Consider the following 26,987-nt stretch of genomic DNA (forward strand, 5'->3'; position numbering starts at 1 on the left):
GATTTCGAATGACAATTATTTTGGTTGATTTTTACCATTTTTTTTTCTCGGCCGGACACGTATTAACCAAAAGAGTGATCAATCATTTTGACCAATCCTGTTAACAGTGTAGCATAAAAGGCAGAATAGTAATTATAGACATAAAGGTGAGTTAATAAGAGAGAGGGGGTATACCACAGATATGGATAGCGAAATTACTCTGAAAGGTTGTATAATCTAACCTGGAGTTGACTGTCGACATCGGAAATGTCGTCAGTCGCGACGCTGCTGACTTCGCTGGCTTCACTGACTTCCGACGACTCACTGGTGATAGAGAAGGTGCTGCTGCTACTACTCGAGCTCTCTGAACTCGAGTCATCGGAGTCATAACTACTCCCATTACTGCAAAGAGTAATGCATACAAAATTGATCAATTGAGTGGTTGTATATATTTCATTCTTTTTTCATTTCAACTTAAACAAAATTTACAATGTAAAACAAAATATAAGGTACAGAAAAAAGAATTAATGAAATTTAACCAGAAGGTTATTTTTTGCTCTCTGACAAATTACATTTGTAGTATATATATACTTCGATGGAGAAAAAAAAATCTGATTGGACCATAGGGCAAAAAATATGACACGACAACTAGTTTTGTCATGATTTCTTTGACGCAGAAAATATAACCAAGTAAAGTATAGCAGCACCGAATCTAGGGCCATAAATACATGTAGAGAGTTCGGCCAACCCAGTATTGGTTACGAACATGGCGCAATATCTTTTAAATTGGGCTTACCTAACTCAGCATTGACGCCGAGTGGATCAATGGTAGAGCGCCCACTACATTTACGGGAATCTGTGGGTTCCACCCCAGTCAGCCATTCCAAAAGACTCTTGAAATTGGAAAATTATGCCTTTTAACATGGGTTGGCGCAAGCATTTAGAGAAAAGGTATAATAATATGCAAAGTTTTGCAGGGCTCGCTGGTGGAGCAGTTTTATAACTGAAGTGGCTACACTGGGTAAATAAAACGTTAACGTTATTACACTGCAAAAACTCTGGTGTTGATTTAACACCAGCCCGGAATCTATATATGTCTACACCAGAGAAGTGTTAAACAACACCAGTTTCGTTTTGGTCTAACACCAGATAGGTGTTTATACAACACCAATTAGTATTGAAACAGCATCGGTTTGATTCCAAACTGGTGTTGTTTCAATACTTCTCTGGTGTTGACATAATAGTTTCCGGGCTGGTGTTAAATCAACACCAGAGTTTTTACAGTGTATCATTCATTACTCCTATGATATTACGACATATTTTTACAGTTTGAATTTATTGTAGGAATGTCTATCATTAACCTGATATATGCATTGTATTACCTACCTCGATGAATCGTAAGAGCTGTCGTATGAACTGTCGTAGCTTGACGAACCTACATTAATGAAGAGAGACACACGTCTGTAATCGATATCAATATATCATTAATTATGTTCCGAGTTTAATTCTGAATATTTTATTGATTGTTTAAAAAAAAGAATCCACCTGCTACGCTAAAAGAGAAGGGAATGAACTGCAAGAGAGGTGATCATTTACCACTCAGCCCCATCCAATCACCATTGGTATCATTCATTGAAATCTTGATATCCCACTGGCGTTATTAAAAATAACAACCACATAGCATTCGCTTCTATTCATCTTTAATTTTCCAATTTTTTTATGAAAGTGAACAAAAAAATGTTGTTTTACTTTGTCTGTCCTAGACGAATTTGACAACAAATAAATGATGGTATCAAGAACTTTACTATCCTTTCGATATCAATAAGACACCAATTAGCCCACGTGAAAGAATGGCTTCATCTTACGTGATTCTTGCCAGGCACACAGGGATGCGATATTCTGTATTCTAATCTGATATGCATTATATCTCGGTCTATTTCCCGATGCTTGCAACAGGAAGTAAATGACATACCCACCAGATTAAAACGAAAATCACGCTTTCATTCGAGTGCGATATTCTCCAGAACAAAATAAAAGATGCTTGAATCATGTGAAAGTTGCATTTTCAGAGCAGTAAAAAATCGTGATATCCCCTGACATTATCAAAAATAACAACCACATAGAATTCGCTTTTATTAATCTTTGATTTTCACATTTTTCTCGAAGGTGAACAAAACATGTAAAATCGGTAGACATTTTCACCAGAAAATTGGAATTCATTTATTCAATTGATAAATTCATTATCATGAAACCTCACCGCTAATGTCACTGCCTTCCTTCTTATGTTTGTCTTTCTTCTTTGATTGTTTCCCTTTTCTTCTCCTCTTATCTCGACCACTGGAACTATCATCCGACGAATCACTGGAATACTTAAACAAGAATTAGCGGAACAACATGTAAAATGCTGGAATATTCGATCCCTATACTTGACAAATGGAAAAAACAGAACATAATTCCCTGTGAAATACAAAATGTTGTAGTGTTTGTTCTACATACTATTAGTTCTCGACCAACTCTATATATTTTGATGTTGCTAAAGTCCGTCATTTACTATGTTGTTCTTTGAACGTTTGTATTTATTCAGTTTATTAATATGTTCAATGATTCGTCATAATGTTTTTAATTGGGTACTCAGAGTTGCATACAAGCCTACTGTCTACTTACATAATGTGCACTGCAAAAACTCCGGTGTTGATTTAACACCAGATGTCCACACCAGAGAAGTATTGAAACAACACTATGCAATTTGGAATCAAACATATGTTGTTTTAATACTAATTGGTGTTGTATTAACACCTATCTGCTGTTAGACCGAAACGAAACTGGTGTTGCTTAACAATACTCTGGTGTGGACATAATATAGATTCCGGGCTGATGTTAAATCAACACCAGAGTTTTTGCAGTGAGTACATGTATGTGACAATGTAAAACACTGACTCAAACTCAGAGATAAATATCTTGAAATCAACATTATTAGGCTTAGTTGCATGTATTTATTATTTTTCCTTAATTTGTAACGGTATATATAAAACCTACGATAGGAAGAAATTTATACAAGGAGAATTTGATAGTCCTCGGAACAGCCAAATGATCTATCAAAGTTTGAGAAAAATATTTCTCTTAAGTTATTGTGAAAAGTAATTAAAAGTCGGGCGAAAGAGCCTTTTCAACAGTATAGTGAGTAAGAAAATGTCCAATTGTATCCGGTAATCTTCATAATTTGTACCATTTTTATTATGTTGTATAGTTTCGTATTGTTTACAATGTGTTGGGCCAATGCAGAATGTAGCTTACCTCATCAGAAGAACCGGACTCGCTCGATGACTCATCACTCGATCTCCTTCTCCGTCGTCCTCGTCGACTTCTTTCATTCGTTCTTCTCTTTCCACCACGTTTCTTACTTCGACCTGCTGATCGTCTGCTGTATGCATCATAATAATTATCGTCATCATCGTCGTCGTCATCACCGCTGCTGTGCCGCCTTCGACGTCGGCGCCTACTGGAGCGATGAGGATATTCATCTGCGAAGATAACAGAAATTAGATTTGGTTACTTTATCGTACTTTGTTCGAGAGAGTCTCATCAATATAATGCCGCAATAATTTCGGCGAAACATGAAGGCTACAGATCGGACAAAGCTATTTCCAATGACTTACCATCGGTTGGTGTACAGTTTATACCGTTGTACTAACTTTAAACCAACCAATGGCATGTAAGAAAACATTTAATATATTTTCATCTTTATGAAATGAAATGTAATTCGAAAAATAAATCCTCAATAAATTGTAACTATACACACACAAAATTAGTAAGATATTAAGAGCTCATCTAAATATATATATATGATTTACGAACGAGAGAAGGGTCACAATTTGTCGCTATCACTATACTTGTTGTTATTTGAAGTGGTTAGGTACAGTTAATGATATGAGTTAGGATAACATAAGCAATAGCATGCAATTTGATGTTATGTAAGTCAGTGGCGTACCTAGGATTTTCCACAGGGGGGGGGGGCAAATCTGTCCGCCCAAAAATTTGACAAGCAAAAAAAAGGTGTTCAATCACAAATAAAGGATATTGTACCAGAAAAAAGTGACAAGCAAAAAAAGGGTCTTCAAGCTCATCAAGGGGGGGGGGGGCAAAAAGGTCTTTCAAGTTCGTCAGGGGGGGCAGGGATACGTCATTTGCATAGGTTGTGACTCGTCAGGGGGGACAGACCTGCCCCCCCCCCCCCGTAGGTACGCTAGTGATGTTAGTAATGAATTAATACCATCATCGTAATCATCGTCGCCATCGCTCTCGGAATACATTCTGTGATGTCGTCTTCGATGTTTCCCTTTTGAGCCGTGATCCCCAGCATAACCATGCCGACGGTTTCGATGATCATTATCTCCACGAGTTTCGTCATCGCTGTCATCATCGTTATGGTACCTACGCCGACGTTGACCACGGTGTTTATTAGAACCATGATATGTATCATCTTCACCACGGCTTGCTTTGTTGGCACAAAGTATTACGAGGGCAGTAAGGGGATTTATATATCATATTAGATCAAGCATATGGATATATCGTATTCAATATGAAAGTTAAATACGTGTTAAAATGTAAGTAACATGCACGAAAACAAATTAAATGCAGTTATTATACAAACGATCTAAAGAAAAGGCTAAATAGTAGCCCAAGTAAAGTAGTCGTGATAGTGGAAGTCGTAGTAGTAGAAGTTGTAGCATTAGTAGTACTGTAGTAGAAGGAGTAGTAGTAGTAGTAGTAGTAGTAGTAGTAGTAGTGGAAGCAGTAGTGGTAGTAGTAGTAGTAGTAGTAGTAGTAGTAGTAGTAGTAGTAGTAGTAGTAGTAGTAGTAGTAGTAGTCGTAGTAGAAGTAGTAGTTTTAGTAGTAGTAGTAGTAGTAGTAGTAGTAGAAGTAGTAGTAGTAGTAGTAGTAGTAGTAGTAGTAGTAGTAGTAGTAGTAGATTTAGTAGTTTTAGTAGTAGTCACGTAGTAGTAGTAGTAGTAGTAGTAGTAGTAGTAGCAGTAGTAGTAGTAGTAGTAGTAGTAGTAGTAGTAGTAGTAGTAGTAGTAGTAGTAGTAGTAGTAGTAGTAGTAGTAGTAGTTTTAGTAGTAGTTTTAGTAGTAGTCGCGTAGTAGTAGTAGTAGTAGTAGTAGTAGTAGTAGTAGTAGAAGTAGTAGTAGTAGCAGTAGTAGAAGTAGTAGTAGTATATATACTTTGGGGGAGGGGCAAGCTTTAAATTGTGGTCATATTTTGTATTGTTTAAATGATAACGATAATGATAGTAGTAACCAAAGATATGAATAAAAGTTTTCTTTTTAGAGCCTTTAAGGCTATAAAAATGTCAAGAATAGTATACTATGACTACATTTATCAATCATTAATTCTTTTACAGTCCATAACATTTCCGCGGTTGCCTCCTCCATTAGTAGTGGTAGTGAAGGCAGGCAGCAGTCCCTAAATTAAATAGTCGAGCTGTAGTGTCAACATACAAAGCATCCAACATGAAATCTGATACTATGGTATGACAATGATAATTTTCTTGTTAAATGATGAAACACTACTACCAAACTCCAAACTAAATAAAACGTTAAAACCATCAGTTATAAAGTCACACCGAAAATACACAAATACAAATGCAACAATTCTAGAGAGTAAAGCATGTTAATGGTCACTCCATTTATACAGAATATTTTAACATACCATCCGAATCTCTCCTTCGACCTCGCCTTCTTCCTCGTCGATGTCCACCGTCATCGTCATCAGATCCGTCATCGCTCTCAGTTGAATCGTCAGACGATCTTGGTACAAACATGATAAAGACAAAGTGCAACAATGAAATTAATGATACTGATGAATGATAGTAAGTTCGGTCTGTACTTTATATAGTCGGACTTTGGCTCGGTAACACAAATATTTGCAATTGAAGAGAATGGATTCGTCTTGTCATTTTCGTTTCATTTTTATATATCGAATTCCTCACCCATGCTTTCTTCTTCGGCTTCCTTTCCTACGTCGACCTCCTCTCCCGTGCGTGTCATAATCGTCAACATCGTCGCCATCATCCTCGCGTCTTCCACGATGTCGTCGTTTCCGATGATGTCGCGACCCATCATCATCGTCTCCCTCAGATCCATCGCTGGTGGTTCGGCGTCCTTTTCTCCGGCGATGCCTTCTGCCATCACCTGGTTAATATTCAATGGAGAAAGTAGATTGATAGTTTATAAATGGATTTCCATATCCTGACGTCAATGACGACGATGGAGAGGAAATTGAGAATGTATAATTTTATATATGAAAAGAAAGCAAACTGGAAATGCAAATATCTTTAATACTTTGCCCGATTATGTTGAATAAATTTTATTAATTTACAAAAAACACGTTAATTATGCGGTCTTCGAAATTGAAATAAACTCAAGGAGAATTTCCTTCTTGTTATACCGAGGTTTTTTTTACCTGACTGCTAAGAAAGCACGAATGCTTGTGAGCAATCAACCAGGGGACCAACGGCTTAAAGTCCTCTCCGAGGGACATGGTAATGGGGATAAATGCCTTACCAAAGGGCACTAGCGCACCACTTGGGAATCGAACCCGGGTCACCGGAGTCCGAAACCCCCGCTCTACCGACTGAGCTATCGCGCCTCCTTTTCTTCATATAGAAATGAAATCAAAGTTCAACAAAAATAAATACATAACCCTTTCAAACCATGTTATTATATTTCGTAATCATGTCCCTTTAAATAGAGTATTTTTTCATACCGCGTCTACGACGACGATGTCTTCTGCTTTCATCCGAGCCGTCATCACTCATCTCATCAGACTGCGCACTTTCACCATCGACCACAGAATCGTCATCGCGATCACGCCTCCGTCTTCTTCGATGTCGATCGCCATCTTGAAAAGAGAGAAAAATATATATCCATTCAGCAACAGCTTTAAATAACTTTGGGGACACCAGGGCCCCGTCTTACAAAGAGTTTACGATTGATCCAATCAATCGTATCTCTATGGAAATCCACTGGGGTCATAATTTTTTCCACAGGAAATTTGTACAATGTCCTTTGTAAACAAAGGAGAACACAGCAAATTGTCAAGAAATCAATGAATTTATGGATATACATTCATATCTAGAATTTTTTTGAACAAATATGCATTTTATACGTTGACTTTGCTGGCTTTCCATAGTTGCGATTGATCGGATCAATCGCAACTTTTTGTGAGACGGGCCCCTGATTGCTATTGTGTGTGTATAAAAGTGGCTCGCAGTAACAGTAAGATGCATTGATCTGTCGCTAAGGTAATTAATATTCGAATTTATGAATCGCATATCAAGCAATTCTAATGGCAAGGACCACAGACCCACTCCAAAAAAAATGAATAGAATATAGTGACAGTCATAAGAACTGTAGCAGAAATGTCCAAAGAACAGGCATAGATTAACGGAAAGTGAGAAATAGAGAGAAAGTGGGATTGTATTTTTTTTTCATTAGCATTATCATGGTGATATTGAAAAGGCCTTATATCAAGTCTTGTTGAATTCGACGCTACATTTCTACCAGATTTTAGGCGAATTCAAAGATATATTCAAATAATTGACGTTTACCGTCCTCGCGATCGTGTCTCCTGTGTTTCCTCTTTTTCTTCTTCTCTCTGTGATGTAGCGTTCCGTTATCACTGATGTACGATTCGGCTGACGACGCAACTTGGTCGCCGTATTCACCGCCGTCATCTCTCGAACGGTGACGACGGCGATGATGTCGTGTAGATTTTCCTCCGGTCTCGCCGTCGAGTAAACTGGCACCGACCCCGCTCTCGGCTATGCTCTCGTCATCACTGTAGTAATCCCCGCGTCTCCTACGTCTGATAAAAAAATGCATTGAATTGGGAAGATCAAGGAATATTCTTGTCATTTTTTAAATGAAAAGAAATGCATTTACAAATTTTAATTAGATTTATGTTCTATGCATCTCCACCGAAATGATCCATTCTTTCTACTGCACTAATATTCAAATATCAACATCATCATCATCACCATTATCATCACCATCATCATCGTCATCACCATCATCATCATCCCCATCACCACCAACATGATCATCATCATCACCACCAACAACACCATCATCACCATCATTATCAGGACAAACATCGCCCTTTGCCATTCTTCTCCTTCCCCATTTCTTCTTTCTAAATAACTGCAAATACTAAAACAATCGTACGAACCATTATTTTGCCTCAAATCTCTATCTCTACATCTAATATAATCTCTACCTCAAATTTCATTCATGGTTTATATGTTTATTTTCATCACCAATGGATGGTCCATAGGAAGTAAACGAGTGCGCATGTTAGGTTACTCGTGAAAGTAGCCTTCGAACTTGAGAAGGTGGTTGATATCGGCTTTCACCACTAAGCAAACATCGGTCGACTTTTGAACTCTCGACTAGCAATGTGATAAAATCGATGCGTGCTTGGTAACCATGCACAAAAGGTATCTACGAATTTTCATTTCAATTTGCATGCGGAAGTATATTTTCTGCACCTTAATTTTACTGAAAATGTTTTTAATCCCCTTCCTTTGCACATGTTGCATGAAATGTTTGAATCACCCAAATCGATCACAATTCATAGAAAATTATTTCGTTGACATTCACAATCATTGCAGGTCAGTCTTAAGCCAGGCTGACACGATTTTGTCGTGGCAAGTCGTGCCATTTTTGGGCACGAACTGGGAGGCTCCTGCACTGTTTACGACTTGTTCACGCATAGTTCACGAATGCGTGCCCGTCAGTGTCCACATTGACACGAACTGGCACGACGAGTTCACGCATAGTTTGCGCATAGTTTACGCACTTCCCGCATTGGCACGACGAGTTTGCGCAATTCGGACGATGTCGTGCTGAACTATTCGTGAACACGACGTGAGCTGTTCGGGAACTATTCATGACAGTCGTGGCATGGCGCGCACTGCCACGCACTGGCACGCATCCTCCCGCATCGTCCCGACGAGTTCACGACGAGTTCACGAACAGTTTGCGCATAGTTCACGACCCGGTCGCTAAATTTTGTCGTGACCAAAATTTTGAACATTTCAAAATTCTCGTCCCGACATGGCACGCAGTCACGACGTGTCACGACGTGTTTACGCACACTTCACGCCAGTTCACGGCTAGTTTGCGCACAATGCGTGACACAAAATCGTGCAAGTGTCAGGCTGGCTATACACATAAGATTCCTTTTAGATGGGATGCCCCAATACATCTTTTACAGATGAATTACTTATTATTGATTTACTTCTTTACCATTATATTTAGGACATTTTTTATGATGGAGCTTGTCTGGACTTTCAACTATTGAAAAAATTAAAATAGTGAAATATAGTAATTTTACAGATTAACACAGAATATGAGTCGTGTAAAATATCGTACTATCGTAAACAAGTGAAAAGCTGTTTGATACAATAGAATCTATGGTACATAAATGGTGTTGCAAGTAAAAAAAATGAACGTCAAGCACGTCAATATTCATCGCCATTTATACACTTTAACTTCGCTTACCCTTTGTGCTTTTGATGTCGTTTTGAATGATGACCCTTCTTGTGACCATGGCGACGACGACGACCTCCGTCGTTCTCCTCGTCATCATCGGATTCGTCCTCGCTATCCTCTTCGTCGTCCCCATCTCTGTGTTTCCTTTTCTTCTTATTTTTCTTCCTTTTTGCTACATGAAAATATATTTTGCATGTAAAGAATGTTAATGAAGACCTGCTTATATTAATAATATTGAAGATAATCAGAACATTTGTGTTAGTAATTTTGACGCTGAAAACCATGTCACTCAGTTTCATTCAAACATTAAATGGAGACATTCTGTTACTTAAATTATTCGATGCTCTTTACACTTTTGTTTACGTTGTGTATTAAAGTTCTGATGGAAAAAAATAAGTCAGGAACTGATTGGTCTTCGGAAACACAAACGAGTTTAAAATAAAAGATGCAATTATCAAAATACTTACGATTGATAATGACTAGGCCAACTAAAACGCTGAAAACGGGTTGGCATCTGCGATTACTTTTGATCTTTGTAGTTCTTGCACTCGTATTTTCATGACTTCATTACTTATCATACACATATTGATATTGCCACCAGGTCGGAAAATGAATGACGCTAATAAAGAAGTTGAAAATGACCAAACTATCTCAAAGATATATTCGTTCCAAAAATTCGGAAATACGACAAAGCGGAAAAATCATTATCCAAAAAAAAATCCCGAAGGTTTCGGAAGACAATTAACTTTACTGATAGAGAGATGGAATTGTGTTATTTGCAACTATTGTTGCTTTTGTTGATGGCATTGTTGTATTCTTTGTGTTTTTATAACTTGTATATCCCACCTTTGACCATGTCACCGTGTTTATCTTGCACATAGCCGTGTTTCGACGTCACAAACTCTTCGAGGGACTCGTCGTCGTTTAATCCCAGCATCTTCTTCGCTGCCGACTTATTCTCTTTCATCTCGCGGTAGTCGTCGTCGTTCACGAACTGGTACCGGGTGATGACGTTACCGCTCTTGGTTCGGAGATATAGCTTCACTCGACGCTTAACAGTATCTGAATGTGAGGATTAAAAGTGATTGTTATTCTATTTAACCAAATCAAAACCAGAGAGTGAACCCTAACCCCTACCCCCCCAAAAAAAAAACAGTGCCGATCAAGTGTGATATATTGTAGCAACAGTGTAAGATCACTGTGATTGCAGTGTGACTATTATATTAATTTGGGCAGTTTGCAGTGTTGGAAGTAGAATTTTCAAATTTTCAATGTGAACACAATTCACACTGTACTCACATTGTGTTTACACTATGTAGACACTTTGTTCATTTTTTTTTTCATTTTCTCGCATTGACACTGAACTTTTCAGTTATTGGGGTATATGCCTATGACTATTTTTGTCAATAAATAGATGAATTTTTCACTCTATCTTTAATGCTTTAAATCATCTTATAAGCGTTTGCACTGGCTATAGATGGGGAGGAGCTTTGGGGCTGTGTCCCCCCCCCCCCCCCCGGCCAAAAAAAAATCCCGACCAAGAAAGAAAGATAGAATGAGGGAAATGAAAAGCCTAAGATATATTATTTTTCAGAATAATATGTCAAAATTTATCACAAAATTAGATACTCTTTTAAAAAAAGGGGAATTCTTAGCTCGCTTGCTTCTTTCGCTCGATACAGACGCCATGCCGTCCCCCTCAAATCTTTTGGCTCATTATGCCACTGAGTGATTGCACGTTTATTTTTTCCGGTCCAGATACCTGTATATTGTCCATTATCTTTTGTTTGTTTCCTAATATTTTGCTGTATCGTGTTGATATTGATTTTTTATTATCTGGATTAGATCGCTATTTCGTATTGATTTTATAGTCTAACAATCATTTCAAATAATTGTAGATGTAGTAAATAAAGTAAATAAATAATGATATTCGAACTTAAATTCTATTTGATTGAAATGAAACAAGGTGAAATTGAAAAACAGTGCATCGATATACAGAATTTTTGCAAACCCCAGACTTATAAGTCATTCCTCTGATCCTTTATTTTTCTTTATCATTTTTGACGCCCAATACTTTTTTCTACTTGTAAAGTTTGTATTATTATAATGCGCATTTTACGGTATGCATTTCTATATTCAATTCAATCTACATGCATGTAAATGAAAATGATATCGGAAATAAATGGAAATTTAAAGCTTGAAAATTTAAAGAGTAATCTAGAGAACGCTGCCCATTCCTCGTAGGCTACATGTTCCTTTCTCCCAGAATTATGTTAATCAGAGAAATGGAGAAATGATGCAACAAAAGTTATTTCATAAAAAAATAATTCTACTTACTTCGGTTTTCTTCGAGTTTTCTTGCCTCTTCTTTTATCTTTTCATTTTTCAAGAATTCCTCCCGAGCAACTGCAAAGTGTTCCTGTCAGAGGGGACAGAGTGAAACAAGTCACTTTCATCGGCACGTAAATATTTATTTGAGAATACAGGCAAAATAATGATACCCTTCCTTTAATATGGAAAACTATTTGAATGTTCGGTATGAACAAACTCCTATATTTCTCTGATATTTATAATCACTAGTGGAGCGTAGTGGCCCAGTGGATTAGTCTCTGACTTTGAAACAGAGGGTCGTGGGTTCGAATCCCAACCATATCCCAACCATGTCGTATTTTCTTTCAGCAAGAAACTCATCCACATTGTGCTGCACTCAACCCAGGTGAGGTGAATGGGTACCCAGTATAGGAAGAAATTCCTTGAATGCTTGAGCGCCTAGGTAGCTCAGCTAAAGCCGGGATAATAATAATAGCAGGGTACGCTGGTAGAACAGTTTTCGAATTTGAAATGGCTACCCTGGGTAAATATACCTATATCATTATTATTATCATTATTATTATTATTACTAAGTCCAAAGTTTTTCATAATATTTCAACAAAGTATCAAAACAATTTCATTATCATAATGGCAAAAATGCCCCTATACTGAAGTGTGTTCACATGGGACTATGTATTGATTTCACATTGCGCTTCTAAACTGTGTACACATTGTGGAACATAATGTGGGACATTTCACTGTTTAAGAATACAAAATATTTTACAGGGGGAAAATAGAGTATCATTCTGTAAATTGTTATAACTTGAAATTTTCAACATTGACAAAACAGCTCTATTTTTTAACAAAGGAAATGATGATATAAAAAATACTACAGGAAATTTTTAAGGTTTCATATCCCATGTACCAATTTTCTGTAATTTTACACAATATGGAATTACAAGTGTAAGTTGTGAAGACTCTGTTGCATGAGCTTGTCAGTTATGCTTTTTATTCAAGTAGAAACTTTTAACAGTGTATGTTCTTTGCAGGAATACGCTCCACTAATGAAGTCTCCAATGTAATAATAGTAATATGTTCATCAATATATATTTAAAGTTAAGCTAATATCATTGATTAACCCTTGTTTTTTTTGGGGGGGGCAATATTTCAGTAGTTTTGCAATTTCATTCGTAACTTTACGATCAGTTTCTTAACGCCATTATCGTCCAAAAATTAAGGGGCACACAGAGTCTTGATCATGAATCGACCTCAACACAGCTTTTCAAATTCAGACCCTGTTTCACACAACGTGTAATCAATGATAAGCGCTGGATTAAAAAAATTGCTCTCTTCCAATAACAGTTGCTAATTCCAGAGCTTATAACAGTAGCTTGTACTGTTGGAACCTTACCTTTTCAATGACTTCCATGATTTGGCTGATGTATGCGTAGCTATGGCGATATCCTCCTCCGATTCTTAAATACTTGTGCTGTAAAAAAAAAGGAAGTGAGAAATCATCACTGAGATTTCATTTCAATTTGGTTAAATCATCAATAAAATTATGACAATGAAACAACAATTTACCGTCATCATTTCGCCATTCACTTATCATTGTTTATGTTTTAATAGCTTTTGCGCATTTTGAATGAAGCGAATGTGCTTTTATTACTTGACATAAAAGAGATTCAAACCAGTCTTCTTAAAAATCAACTAACTGTATAAGGATCAATCTTTATAAATTCAGTCAGAATGAATCTTAAGAATCATAAACTCTCTGTCATTATTCTAAAAAAAAATCCACACTTAAAATCAACAACATATTAAAAATCTATTTATATATAATAATATACCTTTTCACAACTTGCGTGGTCAGTTTTGAGTTGGCATTTAAAGCATTCCTGTGGTCCTAAAGGCTGTAAATGAAACAAAAACATTCTAAATACAAAAAAGGAGCTATCACATCGTGGAGCACAATTAGTTGAATAACGCAATATCAGCAGGTATATCTACTACACACGCCTCACCTAGCTACAGTGCGTATCAAAAACAAGTTTACACGTTGATAAAGCCCTGGGAATAAAAAAAATATACATTTGGGTAAATTTTTTCACATATAATCTTGGGTTTGGGTCTCATCTATTTAATGAAAGTAAAAGTTTTGACAGAATGTTACACTTGAGTGAGCATTGTCCATTTTTTTAAAGCTCGCAGAAATCTGTTTGCGCAGAAATGCTCTTTTTTACGCTGTGTCAAGGGGAAAGGGCGAAATCAAACTTACCCTGCGAAACATTTCTCATACATTTCCCATTGCACTTTTTGTCAAGTGTAATAAATGGATAAATTCAAGAATTTTGTAACAATTTTGTCACCCAAATTGAAATTTTAGCACTTAGTAAGCACAACCTTTATCCTTTTTGTGCCAGCTGGATCTGAGGACATAACTAAATCTGAACAAAAGTTTATATCAGACGTCTCCAGCAGGTTTTTACTAAGTTTTTATCATTTAAAGTGGGTTTAAATTTTATTTTTCATTTAATACTTGTTTCTCCACTCTTTTCTAAGCTTGACAATGATTACCAAATTGAAAATCAAGCCTAAGCCACTTCATGTAAATCACAGCTCAGTACAAAGCAAATATCGTCACGATGGCCTCTGTGTGTGGGGGAGTGGGGTGGGGCGCAATGCAATCTTCGATGTGTTTTGGGTAAGGAAGCAAGTTTAAAAGATATCTTCAAATCAATTTTACTAGCTAAATTCAACGAGTTCTTCATGATCAAGATCTACTTTTATTCGCATATCTATTTCAAAGTTCTGCGCAAATCATTTTCACTAACTTTTTAAAAGTAAGTGGTGCTCAGTCGAGCGTAAATATTTTTTGACAGTTATATCGTCATTTGCTTAAATGGATCTGTACCATTGTTAAAATGTGGAAAAATCTTCAGTATATTATAAATGTATCATTTTACATGATATTTTCCAAGTGTAAACCTTTTTTTGATACGCACTGTATAATCACACCGCAGTTTACCCTCCCCGAACACCGATCACCAGGCATTCTCACAGTGTTTTTCCAATTCCAGTCAGCAATTTCCTATATATAACACTGTGAGCACATGTATGTAATCAACACCTTCAGTGGTAATTAACAGTACACTATGTGTCCATGGGGTCCTCTCACATAATATTTCATAAGGCATAATTAACACTTTCCCTAAATGATCATCATGTATATGTATTATAATATAAAGAGTTCTCTTATATGATGTAGTAGGCACTCTATCAACTCCCGACTGATATTTGCACATTCCCAGAGTGAGACTGACACAGTTCCACACTGTGTTATACAATTCACACGCACAAAAACATACACCCACACATACTGCATTTATCGTAAACCGCGGACACCCCATACACAAAATCACCATTATGATACACCCTCACATACTTTTTTTGCTTTGAATAATGTTTTTATTCTGATTTCATGAACAAAAAGTTACATAGCTTTTCAATTTAGCCTTTCAAATCACATATAATGCTTTACACTTTATATTTTCACTTTTTTTCACTAACTTAATAGAATCATGAATCATATATATCTTAAAGAAAAAAATGAAATCAGTTATTATAAAAATGCTTAAAGAATAAACTCTCCCCCCCCCCCTTCCCCCGCCCCAACACACACACACAACACACCACTGTCCAGAATGATCTGTTCACACTCATCATAAATCAATCATGTTTAAAAGTACAAAACAATTCGATGAACAATTTTGAATATAACAAGCTCACGGGAGAAGCGTTGCATATAAGAGAAAATCTTTATTTCTTTTAAAATATAATTTTTGTCCCTAATGATTTCTCCATTTTCCATTGACTAATTCTTTAATAACACTTTTCCTCTGATTTATTTTTACCAGTTGTTCGAATACTTCATATTATATCCCCCCTCCTCAAACTAATCTGCTCTAGAGCGAACTTTAATGCCTTGCCGAGAAAAATTATATAATTCATTTAACTTATCTTTTTTTCAATTTAATTCTATCAGTCACAGATCTCGATAAACCTTCGAGCATCTGCTTTTCTAAAGTCTTGATTTCAGCTTTTACTGTTTCTATTTCGCGTTTTCGTAATTTTGCTTTTTTCCGAGAGTATTTCATAGCTAATTCCCTCATTTTCATTTTTTAAGAAATCCCCAAAGACTAATTTATTCGAAAACCTAGGTGCCCATTCAATTTTCAATTCAGATATCATATCATACATCTCTTCAATTCAGATATCATATCATACATCACATACTTTTTTTGTTTTGAATAATGTTTTTATTCTGATTTCATGAACATAACATTTCAATTTAACATTTCAAATCATATATAATACTTTACACTTCATATTTTAACTTTTTTCCACTAACTTAACAAAATCATGAGTCATATATATCTTTAAAAAAAAATCAACAATGAAATCAGTTATTATAAAAATGCTTAAAGACCAAACTTCCCCCCCACCACAAAACACACCCAAACACACGCACACACACACACCCAACACACCACTGCCCACAACACAAGCACACACCCTATTACGCACACACACCCTCACTCACACACACGCACCTTGCGTGGAAATTTAGGCCTTCCTCTTGGTGGTCTTCTCTCTATGGGTGGGGTTGATACGAAGCTCATGTACCGGGTGTGCTGTTCCCCTCTTGAGCTCTGAAAATATAGGAATTTTAACAATAACTTCAAACTATTTATGATATTTATACAAGAACATTGTTGATAAGCGGCAGCACTCTACAAGCTCCGTTTTTTTTTAGCAGCGTCCTCCATTTCCACCCTGGTTGTATTATAATTTTTTATTGTAATTGTTAACCATTTTCTTTATGTTCGTTTTTCTTATTATATCAAGATCTACGGAAGATAACATTGCATTGTAATCGTTGGAAATAAAGATAAACGTAATGAAAAAGAAAATAATAGAGGTTTTTGACTCGTAATCGCGTCTTTAAACAAGCAATAAATGGATATGTCTTAGAAATTGCTAAAATTGAAACGAACAGATGAAAAGATATAAATATTTCATTGTACTATGGAAAATTTCCCAATGGACAAATTGCGAAATGATGATTGTTGTTGTTTTTTTGTACGTTGGTAGGCCTCCTTCTCTTGATATTATGCAACAGTAGGTTAAAAAAGAACAATGTAACAAATAATTAATGTTGAATAAATGTTGATAAAAACACCGATAGATGATCATTTTCACCAACAGCTGCATGAAATTGAGAATTTGTCCAAATGAACTAAACTTAGCCAAACCGATATGCTTTTTAATGTTTTGCATTGTTTTCTATTGTTTTGGGGGGAGGCACAATATTGGCAGATGCCAATGAGGTTCAATAAATTCAATTCAATTAAAAAAGGTGACAGATTAGATATTAAGCCAGCATCATCAAAGAGAAAGATGGTTTGAAAATTTAAAATTGGACTAAAGATAATGCAAAGGAGTTTAGAAAAAATGTTTGAAAGTAGATAACGGCTTACAAACGTAAGCACACATCACACATGACAATACTAATGCCAATCAATGAGGTTCAATAAATTCAATAGTAACAAAGGTGACAGATTAGATATTAAGCCAGCATCATCAAAGAGAAAGATGGTTTGAAAATTTAAAATTGGACTAAAGATAATGCAAAGGAGTTTAGAAAAAAAAAGTTTGAAAGTAGACAACGGCTTACAAACGTAAGCACACATCACACATGACAATGCTGATGCCAATCTTTCAATGAAAATAAAAATCAAAATTGTGGGGAAAATTCTTTTAACTCTGTTGTTTATCTTCTAATGAAATATATGATATATTTTTCATTATCATTTACAGTGTATGTCCATCCTACCTAATCTTCATCACAATACTCCTCAAAATCAATATCATCTTGTCAGAATACGGACTTGTCAGAATATTCACTTAGAAAATCCTAGAACACTATTAGCACATAAAACACTTAGACACCATGGGTCTGACATATGGAATACATTGCCAAGTTCAATGAAACAGTTGAGATTCATTTCTCCTTTCAAAAAAGGTATTAAATCATTATTATTGAATAAATATTCACAAAGTTAAAAGGCTATTTCTCTATATCTTATAAAACACATGATTTCAAAAACAGAAAAAAGAACTATAAGAATAAAAATAAAGCATATATTATGAGGACCAAGCGTTCCCCCCTCCCCCCCTCCCCCGCCATTATGCACCTGCACCCTTACGTTAAGATATGTAGTAAGAATAATAATTATTATCGTTTTCTGGGGTTGCCACGCAGTCAAGCTTAGCTTATAGTGGTAACCCCTGCAACCTTCTAATAATCGATATGTTTTAATAGAAAATGCAATTATTTTTTATATGTTTTGCTTGTCAGTTATATGTATATTATTATTGTATTTTCTTTGTTAATGTGTTTATGAAAAAGTGTTGCAGAAACCAATAAATGAAATGAAAATCTAGGGAATGAAATGAAAATCTAGGGAACCCTGCACTTCAGACATTGAAAAAATAATATTGTTTGTGATCCAATCCTTCACCGTTACCCTCTCAAGTTGTAAAGAATCCGTGTTTGTACTTGAGAGCCACTTAAACTCAAGAAAAGCCATTCAAAGGTATTCGATTATACTTATAAGAACGGTTCTCCGCCTCTTCTTTGACCACACATTTCAACATGCAGATGAGTAATTATGATGACTAAATAATGCCTATATAATTTGCATTGCTTTTATGTTGTTTTCATGTGCTGTTGATAAACACGTTTTCTTTGGTGGCAAATAATATCGAAATATAAATCCCGTCCAATTTACATTATATAGAACTGGAGACGTGTTTCTTGATGTTTAACCCCGGTCTTCGATCCCCTCCCGACCCATGCATTCGATTTGTATGGGAATATTCGACCCCCTTGTTAAACCAAATCAATATTAAAGTGAAGTTGGGAGTACCTTAGCCACGCAATCGTTGAGTGTGCGAGCCACAGAACAAAAAATCGAAATAAGCGACAATTGATGATAAATAATGAGAGGGATTATCTGACATAGAGACCAGGCTTAGATCCAAGAAATTACTATTGACTTGTAGTATCTGTGTTGACTATGTAGACGTTGGTTTCAATGGGTTTATGGTGAAAATGTTGATTTTTGTTTTAATTGTGTTCAAAGAATTCTCTTACCATCCTACTGATACGATTAACATGAATTTTTGTTTCAGGGATTGTAATCTAAGATGTGAAGTCAAAAACATTCCCAAATACTCATAAAAACAGATAAAAAAACAAGTATTCTAGACCCTTCTTAATAATTTTATACAGACTTGTAAATTAAGCGTGCATGAAGCCAGTTGATTTCCAAAATACTAATAGGGGCTATTTCCAGCGTGTTTGCTAAATATCGACAAAAAAATCATTTTAAAAAATCTTTGACATGTTTAACAACACATTCTGTCGGACACATGTACGTCCCAAAGACGTATTCTTTTTTTCAACCAATTTTTATACAATATACTTATCTTTATCAACCACTATTAATTTGGGAAATGGGTTTGGAATAGAAAAAATCAATGGTGTCTTTCGGTGAAAAAAAGAATTTGATGCATCTAACTTCACAGGAAATGTGAATATCAAAAGCAAAAAGCAAGAACTTAACATGACATAATAGAACCTTATTTTTCATCACAGTTCTATATAATCTATAAAATATAGACACACACACCACATGCAGTAATCATAAATCAAGTATGTATATGTGGTAATATCCAATTTGAAAATGTAAATTAGATTTTTCAAATTAAATCTATTAAATGAAATTATGAAAAATAAACATCAATCCTGATAGGCATATAAAGACATCTTAATCTTAAAGCACATAAAGATCGATTTTCTCCAAGCCTCCATGGACCGTTATCCATTTATCGACAGTGATGATCGATTGATCCGCACTCAAGGTCATCATCCACCAACACATTTGGGTGAACTCTTTTGTCTTTGTAAAATCTTGTTAATGTTTCCGAGGTCCCTACCCCCACCCCCCCCCGTACCAAGCCGCGTGATGATTGACATGAATGAACAAGACCACCTGTATCAACATTTACCGCCATACCCCCTCCCCTCCCTAGCATTTTACACCATTCAAACACCAAGAGCTTCAGTTATATTGGTGCAGCAATTGTGCACTAATAGTACTGTACCATATAATTTTATTTTTACCTTCATTTTGCATCGCCATGAATGTAAAGTTTAAAAGTGAAACTGTGCGCCGTTTCGAATCCAGACATCGAGGATGGAAATTAGTATAATCTAATACACAGTAAAAACGCTGTACAAAATATCGCTGTATAAGAGGTGCTGTATAATTTTTTGAACAGCACATGTTTAAGCTTTGATAAATATCGGTATAAAACACGGCGAATTGACCTGTTTAAGGTCCGTAGACAGAAGGATTGAACAGCTGGGGTTGTACAAGATACCGGCACATGTAAAGCGCATGCGTACGCGTGCGCAGTGCTATGCTAGTGGTCGGAAGATGGCGTTGAGTATGTTCGACTCGGAGACTGCTGCAGTGCACTGGAAAAATCGTGTTTAATCTCCGTTTTAGAAAATGAAAGATTTGGGGGTGACAAACCTGCTTCAGGAGTGGGACTTCCCACATTTAGTTCCAATCTTTAGAGGTAAATTCAGTGCTTGATTTCGAGTGAATGTTCATGAATAATCTCAAAAGTCAATGCATTGTTACCGTTGTTGCAGTGGTTTTATTGTGTGTGCATGTACGTGTGTAACTCTATATGATGGTCGCCAAGTCAGAAATATAGGCCTATGATTTTATTGGAAAAACCTCGGCTCGGCCGGCAGTCATTTTGAGATTGAAAAAAAAAATGGTGCCCCAGTCTGCGCACCCATTCACTTTTGCACGTGATTTGGAGATTTTGATGAGAAAGGCTGCATTTTGAGGCTGTCATAAGAAATACCCAAATTTCATTATTTTTCCACCTTTGTGAGTCGGATTTTGCAATAAATATCTGTCTATGCATTAGATGTGTAAAGTTTGCATTGCGTATCTTATAGATTCTACTAGAATTGCGCAGATACGCATGTGCGCAGACTATGGTACCTTGAGCGAAGTTCGTGCAGGATCCACTCCACTTAATTACCACTAGGGCCTACACCATGCTCCACTTACACGAACTTCGAGACCATGAACTCGATCTGATATTCTGAGTGACAAAAGGTGGGATTTTATGGGGGTGAAATATGAAATTCATGCAACATCACGATCTTTACACAAAGTTTCACTTCTTTCCATGCTTCTATTAGTATTAGTCTCAAAATTGGTGATTTGAATTATAGCCTACATGAACTGTGATGAAGATCCTCACACATAAATAATTCACTGCCGATGATCGCATGCGGATGCGATATGCGCGAGGTACCGGGTCCGGTACAAGCTCGGACCGGGCCGTCCTCAAGCACATAGCCTACGTGTAATGTAGGCCTGGCTAGATCTATTTCTAGTCAACTTTATTCAATTTTGTACGTCTACATATGTGTATGTTAAACCCCATTAAAATCTAGGTCTATACTATAGGTCCAAACCTAGATCTAAATCCTGGCCTAGCTTGGCCAATAGTCCCTTATTATTGGCCAGCCTAGCGAGGACAGGCCTACATGCAAATAGCAACAGATCTAAATGTTACATTGTAATTGCAGATGTATGTACAGTTTGAGAATGATCAGAAACTAATTTTGAATCTGAGATACAGGAATTACATTTAGGTTGACTTCATGTAAATTCCCCACTGTGCACAGGGGAATTTTTTATTGAGAATTTCTACAATTTATCCACTTATTCCATCAGTTCTCTATAGAATAGTCAGATAACTTGTGTAATAATTAATGTTACTATTCTTGATCTTTGATTCATGTTTATCACAGTTAAATGTTGCAGAAGATGAGCACGAAGAAGACACCTACTGGATGCAATATTACTCATCACCTGACAACATTGTTGTTAATGTGACGAACCTCGGTACTGAGATATGAGTTGACTAGAGGAAACCCGCGACCAAGCACAGCAGAAATTCTTGACAAATATCTACAGCTTTTGGGAATGGTAAAATAACTTGATTACTTAGTGCAGTGGATTCGCATTATGAAAAAAAATTAAATTTAATTGTTCGAAGTTGAACAAAGCATTTTTGGTTATGAATTTCCAAAATTATTCTCTTTCTTGCTTGAGAATATAGTGCAAGATCATAGGATCACTTACTCTGCCTCAGTGTTAAAATTCAGTTGCATCTTAGTTGTCATAATTCTATGATTAGTGGAAAAGTTGTTCTGAAATCCGATTGGAAAGATTAAGTTATGTCTTCTTCCCATGAATGTCAATCTCTGGGGGGGGGGGGGATATTAATTTCCCCACCTAACTCCCCACCTAACTCCCCCCCCCCTCATTTTGCAAATACTAAGTATTTTTCTCCAGTGGTTAATTACTCCAATAGTGATCAATATTTAGAAAAATGTGATAAATGGTTAGAAATAGAAAGGTCAATGTCAAAGCTCACTAGACTACTTGATTTGTGCAGTGTGTGCATGTGACCTAGGGTTTTTGTTACAAACATTGATAAGTTTTATTTTTTTATTTAATGAGCAATATTTAGCATGACTTTAATTACAATGTACCGGTAATGTATGAAAACATGGTATTGCTGGTAATTGTATTATGTGTTATACAGCTTATATATAAATACTTATTTCATTTTCAGATTGATCAAGACTTTGATTTAACAATTGATGCAGCTCCTGGTGCCCTTTTCACAATGTGGCCAAAGTTGTCCAGGCAGACTTTGGAATTTGCGGAGAAGATTAATCCAGGGTATAGAAAGATCCTAGGGGCTGGAGTGGACCAGAAAATGACGCAGAGTAAGTTTTAGTCTTATAGTTATACTCAATTCAAACTTACAGTAGCAGTGCGAAGACTTTTACAAAGCTGCATCAATTAGCATTTAAACTGCAAAAGAGGATATTTCCTCTCCAGGTGTGTAAGAATAACAATGCTTACAATTTAAAGTGAAATCAGTGTTCTTATGTACACCGAATCCTGTCCAACATAATTAGTATAGTTAATGGACCTCATCGAAACAAGCAAATGATGTTCTACAGTAACATACACCAATTCAGAGTAATGATTTCTGAAGAGGAAGTAACACAGACCCTTTTTTTTTACTATCGTGTTGCACAAGCCATTAAAGAGAGATAATTGACTCTCAACATAATACCAGCTGAACACTGCGCACAGCATTATCAGCATTATTCACCATTATTGCATTATTGTGTAGGGGGGGCACTCAGTATATAATGCATAGTGGGTATGTGCAGCGGAGGGGACCCCCATTTTTACACTCAAATTTCCGTTCCAAGGCATATTATTTTCTTCTCGTGAAAAAGGAATCCGCTCCAAAGCTTCGCATATTTTCTGTTATGCCGTTCCGATCGATCTGCTACAATGAGTCGTAATTTTGAAAAAGCAGCCGCTGCAATGAACGCTGTCTGACCATTGCCTCTGTGCTAGCGCACCCGCCGCCCATGCTGCCGGTCTAGCTGCATGCACGTATGCCCGTTCCATAGGGATGCATGAAGGCACTCACATGCAGGCGACTCACATGCATCCAAGGACCCCCGATTTCACAAACATTTGTAGTTCTGAAGCCCGTTCCGAGGACCCTCCTTTTTACAATTAGCCCACTCCAAGGCCCCCATTTTTGTCTCGCCCGCAGCACACCCCCACCAATTTTTGGGTCGAATGCCCCCCCCCCCCCCCCGGATTGTGTAGCAGTAATGCATTGCAGGAATTTCAAATGGGAACACTGACAAAACTTGAATAACTTTTACTCCAAGGCTTTTTTTAATCAAACTTGGAGAGAAGCATGTTATATGCAAATTTATTTCAATTTTACCAAACATGAGGGTCACCTCATGGGTCAGGCTGATGATGAGCATGGGTCAAAGTTAAGCCTATTAGGGCAAGTTTTGTATTACAGCTCATAACGTTTGATCCATGTACAGTGTAATGCCATTTTTTTACCAAACTTGGATGGTAGATGTCCCCGGGGGAGTGGGGGGGGGGGTTTGAAGGTCACCTCCAGGTCAAATGTTACAGCAGGGGTTGAAGAACTTTTGGAGCTCATTGTTAGGATTTTTGTTTGTTTGTTTAAATTTCTATCATCACTCATAAATTGTTACCAATCTAAGAGAGATGATGTTCTTCAGAGATTGAGGTCACCTCCAGTTCCAAGGTCACAGGCAGGGGTCAACAAGCCTTTTGAATATAAAATGATTTTGTTGTATATTAATGGGTGATACACATTTTGGCTGAAATCACCATGGTGAATCCCTTTATTACCTTCAATCCTTATAATATCTCAATTATATACTTGTACCCATTCCACTTGTAAGATTGAATCTCACTTGCAGGCAAACACATTTAGTTTGAAAATGCTGATATCTCTTACCTTCATCTTTCTTTCCTATTTTCTTTGCTCCCATTCTTATTTTGTTTTCCCTTCCTTCACCGGTCACTTCTTTGCTCAAACCGTATTTTCATTTATACAGGTCAACAATGAAGAAAATTTGGCTTTCAGTACTTCCTGGGATTTTGATCGGCAGAACGAAAGGGGAATGAGGCAAATTAAATGTGCCGTACTTCAAAGTCTTGAATCTTTCATCAATCTCCAATTAGTAAGTATTGATTATCATCTTTTTCAAAGTTTTTATTTATTTATTTTTTGGCCAATTTAGGTTAAAGCTCTGATTTTCCTGAACAATATTAGAACGTTACTGTTGGCAATCTTTGAGAGCACTTAGGTTTGACTGTAGCGCATGCTCACTTGACCAAGGCAAGTGAAAATATCAAAGTGCTTAAGTTGCTTACCCAAAAAGGTAAAAAAAAAAAAATTTAATGTGGGCAAGTAAAATTTTGACCCCAACATTGAAATCTGTTCAGGGCAGCTATCTGACTGTATTTGTTCTATCTAATAATCCTGATACTAAATTAAGTATCTCAATTCTGTAGCGCAAATCATAACAACGGAATAAGTTCACACAATGACTTAGTCAATACCTATTCTGCATGTATGTCATGGTTGTTGGTGTCTATGCAAAACTGCACATCTTGCGAAGACTTGAAATCTCCTTAAATGCAGTTCTCTAAACTCAGAAAAATACCTCCTATGGTTTTACCTCAATAATGTAATGAGATCAACGCTGATTCATGTTATTTATTTTGTGGGGGGAGCAATAGAAGTCCTTCTTAAAGGGATGGTCCGGGCTGAAAATATTTATAGAGTAGAATTCACTGAGCAAACTGCCAAAAATTTCATCAAATTGGATAACAAAGTTATTGAATTTTAAAGTTTAGCAATATTTTGTGAAAATAGTCGTCATGAATATTCATTAAGTGGGCTAATGACGTCACATCTCCACTTGTTCTTTTGTATTTTATTGTATGAAAATAGGTTTATTCAATTTTTTTCCTCCAAGAACTAGAAAAATTGGATTGACATTTCATTTAGTGCATTAGATATTGATTGCTGCAACTTATTTCATTATAAAGGAGACATACATTGTATTATTCACACAAGTATGAAATAATGAAAAATATGGTTTTATGTAATAACATAAGAAAACAGAAAGTGGAGATGTGACATCATCAGCCCACCTAATGAATATTCATGACGACTGTTTTCACAAAATATTGCTAAACTTCAATAACTTTATTATTTGTTATCCGATTTTGATGAAATTTCGGCATTTTGTTCAGTGAATTCTACTCTATGTATTTAAGACATGAATATTTTCAGCTTTTGACCATCCCTTTGAAGATATTGGCTAACAATACCACAATTAAAAAATCTGAGCCGCATGATTTCCCATGCTGAAAATCGTAAGTTGACCAGATTCACTTGCCCATTTCATTTACATGATGGCCCAAAAAGAATAGAACAAAACTATTTAGATCTTTAATTTCAGTGATATAGCCAAAGTGTCATTGTATTGGATATTTCTTTTTTTTTGGTAGAATGATGTAATTGTCATGTTTTGGAACCCTCGTCATTATGATTTCGAAATATCATGTATTTCCCACTCCTGTATTACCAACCCTGCTCTTAGTATGTAAGGTATAATACAGATTATCCAACTAGATGTCTGTGTGATTGGTCTTCTACCCCCTTTGATTCTTTGTTTTGCACTTTATTTAGGAAGGAGCATGAAGAAAAAGAAGATGAACAGGAATTGACAATGGCGCGTTCCATACCTGGGAGTGATTGCACAGTGGCACCCTTGGACCTAATTTCACCCTGACATCAAGTTGGTTTTAAGGAGAACCATGAGAGAAATTAATAAATTAAAGTTTGCCGAATATCAAAGAATAACAGAGTTATGAGGCTTCAAATAAAGTTTTAAATTTGTGACATGACATGCGAGCAGCTCCCAATATGTCAATCATGTAATATAAATTCCATAAATTGCCATTTTTTAATGGTTTTCATGATAATTAAATGGGTTTTTATCAGAAGCTTGTATGAAATAATGTTTCTGATAACATTGAATCCACAGGTAAAATCATTTTCCAATTTCCCTAGAAAAGGCACTTGTATAGAATTGATATCACATAAAATATGAGGAGCTGCTCGCATGTGAAGTCACAAATTTAAAACTTCATAACTCTTATTCTTGGTGGATTTTCACCAACTAACATGCAATGTCAGGATGAACCTTGCCTTTAAACCTTATATTGGCAGCCTTTCATTGACATTTACATACAGTATTTTAGGTTTTGTGAGCAAGTATATGAAAAGGTGCTAATTAACACCTACTTCCCTTCTTAACCCTCAACAGGCCGGGGGGGGGGGGGGGGGGGGGGGGTTTAAAACAACCTTCCCCCAACATTATCTGCGATCATTCCTCCGCGGGAGATTTGTTGACCCTGCCACTCTCAGAGTTTATACTAAGTCTCGCGCATCTTTTGAGACCAAATTTACGATGCCCAGGTACGTTGTCCCGAAATTATGCAACATTTCGTAAGTTCATGTCTGACCAAAAATTGT

General features: G+C 36.4%; 1 protein-coding gene and 1 long non-coding RNA gene across 2 annotated transcripts in view; one reads left to right on the forward strand and one right to left on the reverse strand.

Moving 5' to 3' along the window:
* Nucleotides 1–26,987, reverse strand: part of LOC121412124 (zinc finger CCCH domain-containing protein 13-like) — a 45,415-nt gene that overhangs the window by 10,989 nt on the left and 7,439 nt on the right. The window contains exons 3-16 of the mRNA XM_041605029.1: nt 16,457–16,555; nt 13,694–13,756; nt 13,255–13,332; nt 11,871–11,952; nt 10,380–10,595; nt 9,543–9,705; nt 7,589–7,845; nt 6,745–6,879; nt 5,969–6,170; nt 5,689–5,786; nt 3,274–3,500; nt 2,237–2,348; nt 1,366–1,414; nt 222–381 (exon numbers count right to left, since the gene is read on the reverse strand). Of these exons, the coding sequence (XP_041460963.1) occupies nt 222–381; nt 1,366–1,414; nt 2,237–2,348; nt 3,274–3,500; nt 5,689–5,786; nt 5,969–6,170; nt 6,745–6,879; nt 7,589–7,845; nt 9,543–9,705; nt 10,380–10,595; nt 11,871–11,952; nt 13,255–13,332; nt 13,694–13,756; nt 16,457–16,555 (1,941 nt within the window). The remainder of the gene's footprint in view (nt 1–221; nt 382–1,365; nt 1,415–2,236; nt 2,349–3,273; nt 3,501–5,688; nt 5,787–5,968; nt 6,171–6,744; nt 6,880–7,588; nt 7,846–9,542; nt 9,706–10,379; nt 10,596–11,870; nt 11,953–13,254; nt 13,333–13,693; nt 13,757–16,456; nt 16,556–26,987) is intronic.
* On the forward strand, nt 20,344–26,327 carry LOC121411708. The gene is made up of 5 exons (XR_005969528.1): nt 20,344–20,555; nt 21,817–21,994; nt 22,647–22,803; nt 24,493–24,618; nt 26,139–26,327. It is a non-coding gene; the product is annotated as an uncharacterized LOC121411708 (long non-coding RNA).

The sequence above is a fragment of the Lytechinus variegatus genome, chromosome 3 (genome assembly GCF_018143015.1).
Source record: "Lytechinus variegatus isolate NC3 chromosome 3, Lvar_3.0, whole genome shotgun sequence".
Lineage (NCBI taxonomy): Eukaryota > Metazoa > Echinodermata > Echinoidea > Temnopleuroida > Toxopneustidae > Lytechinus > Lytechinus variegatus.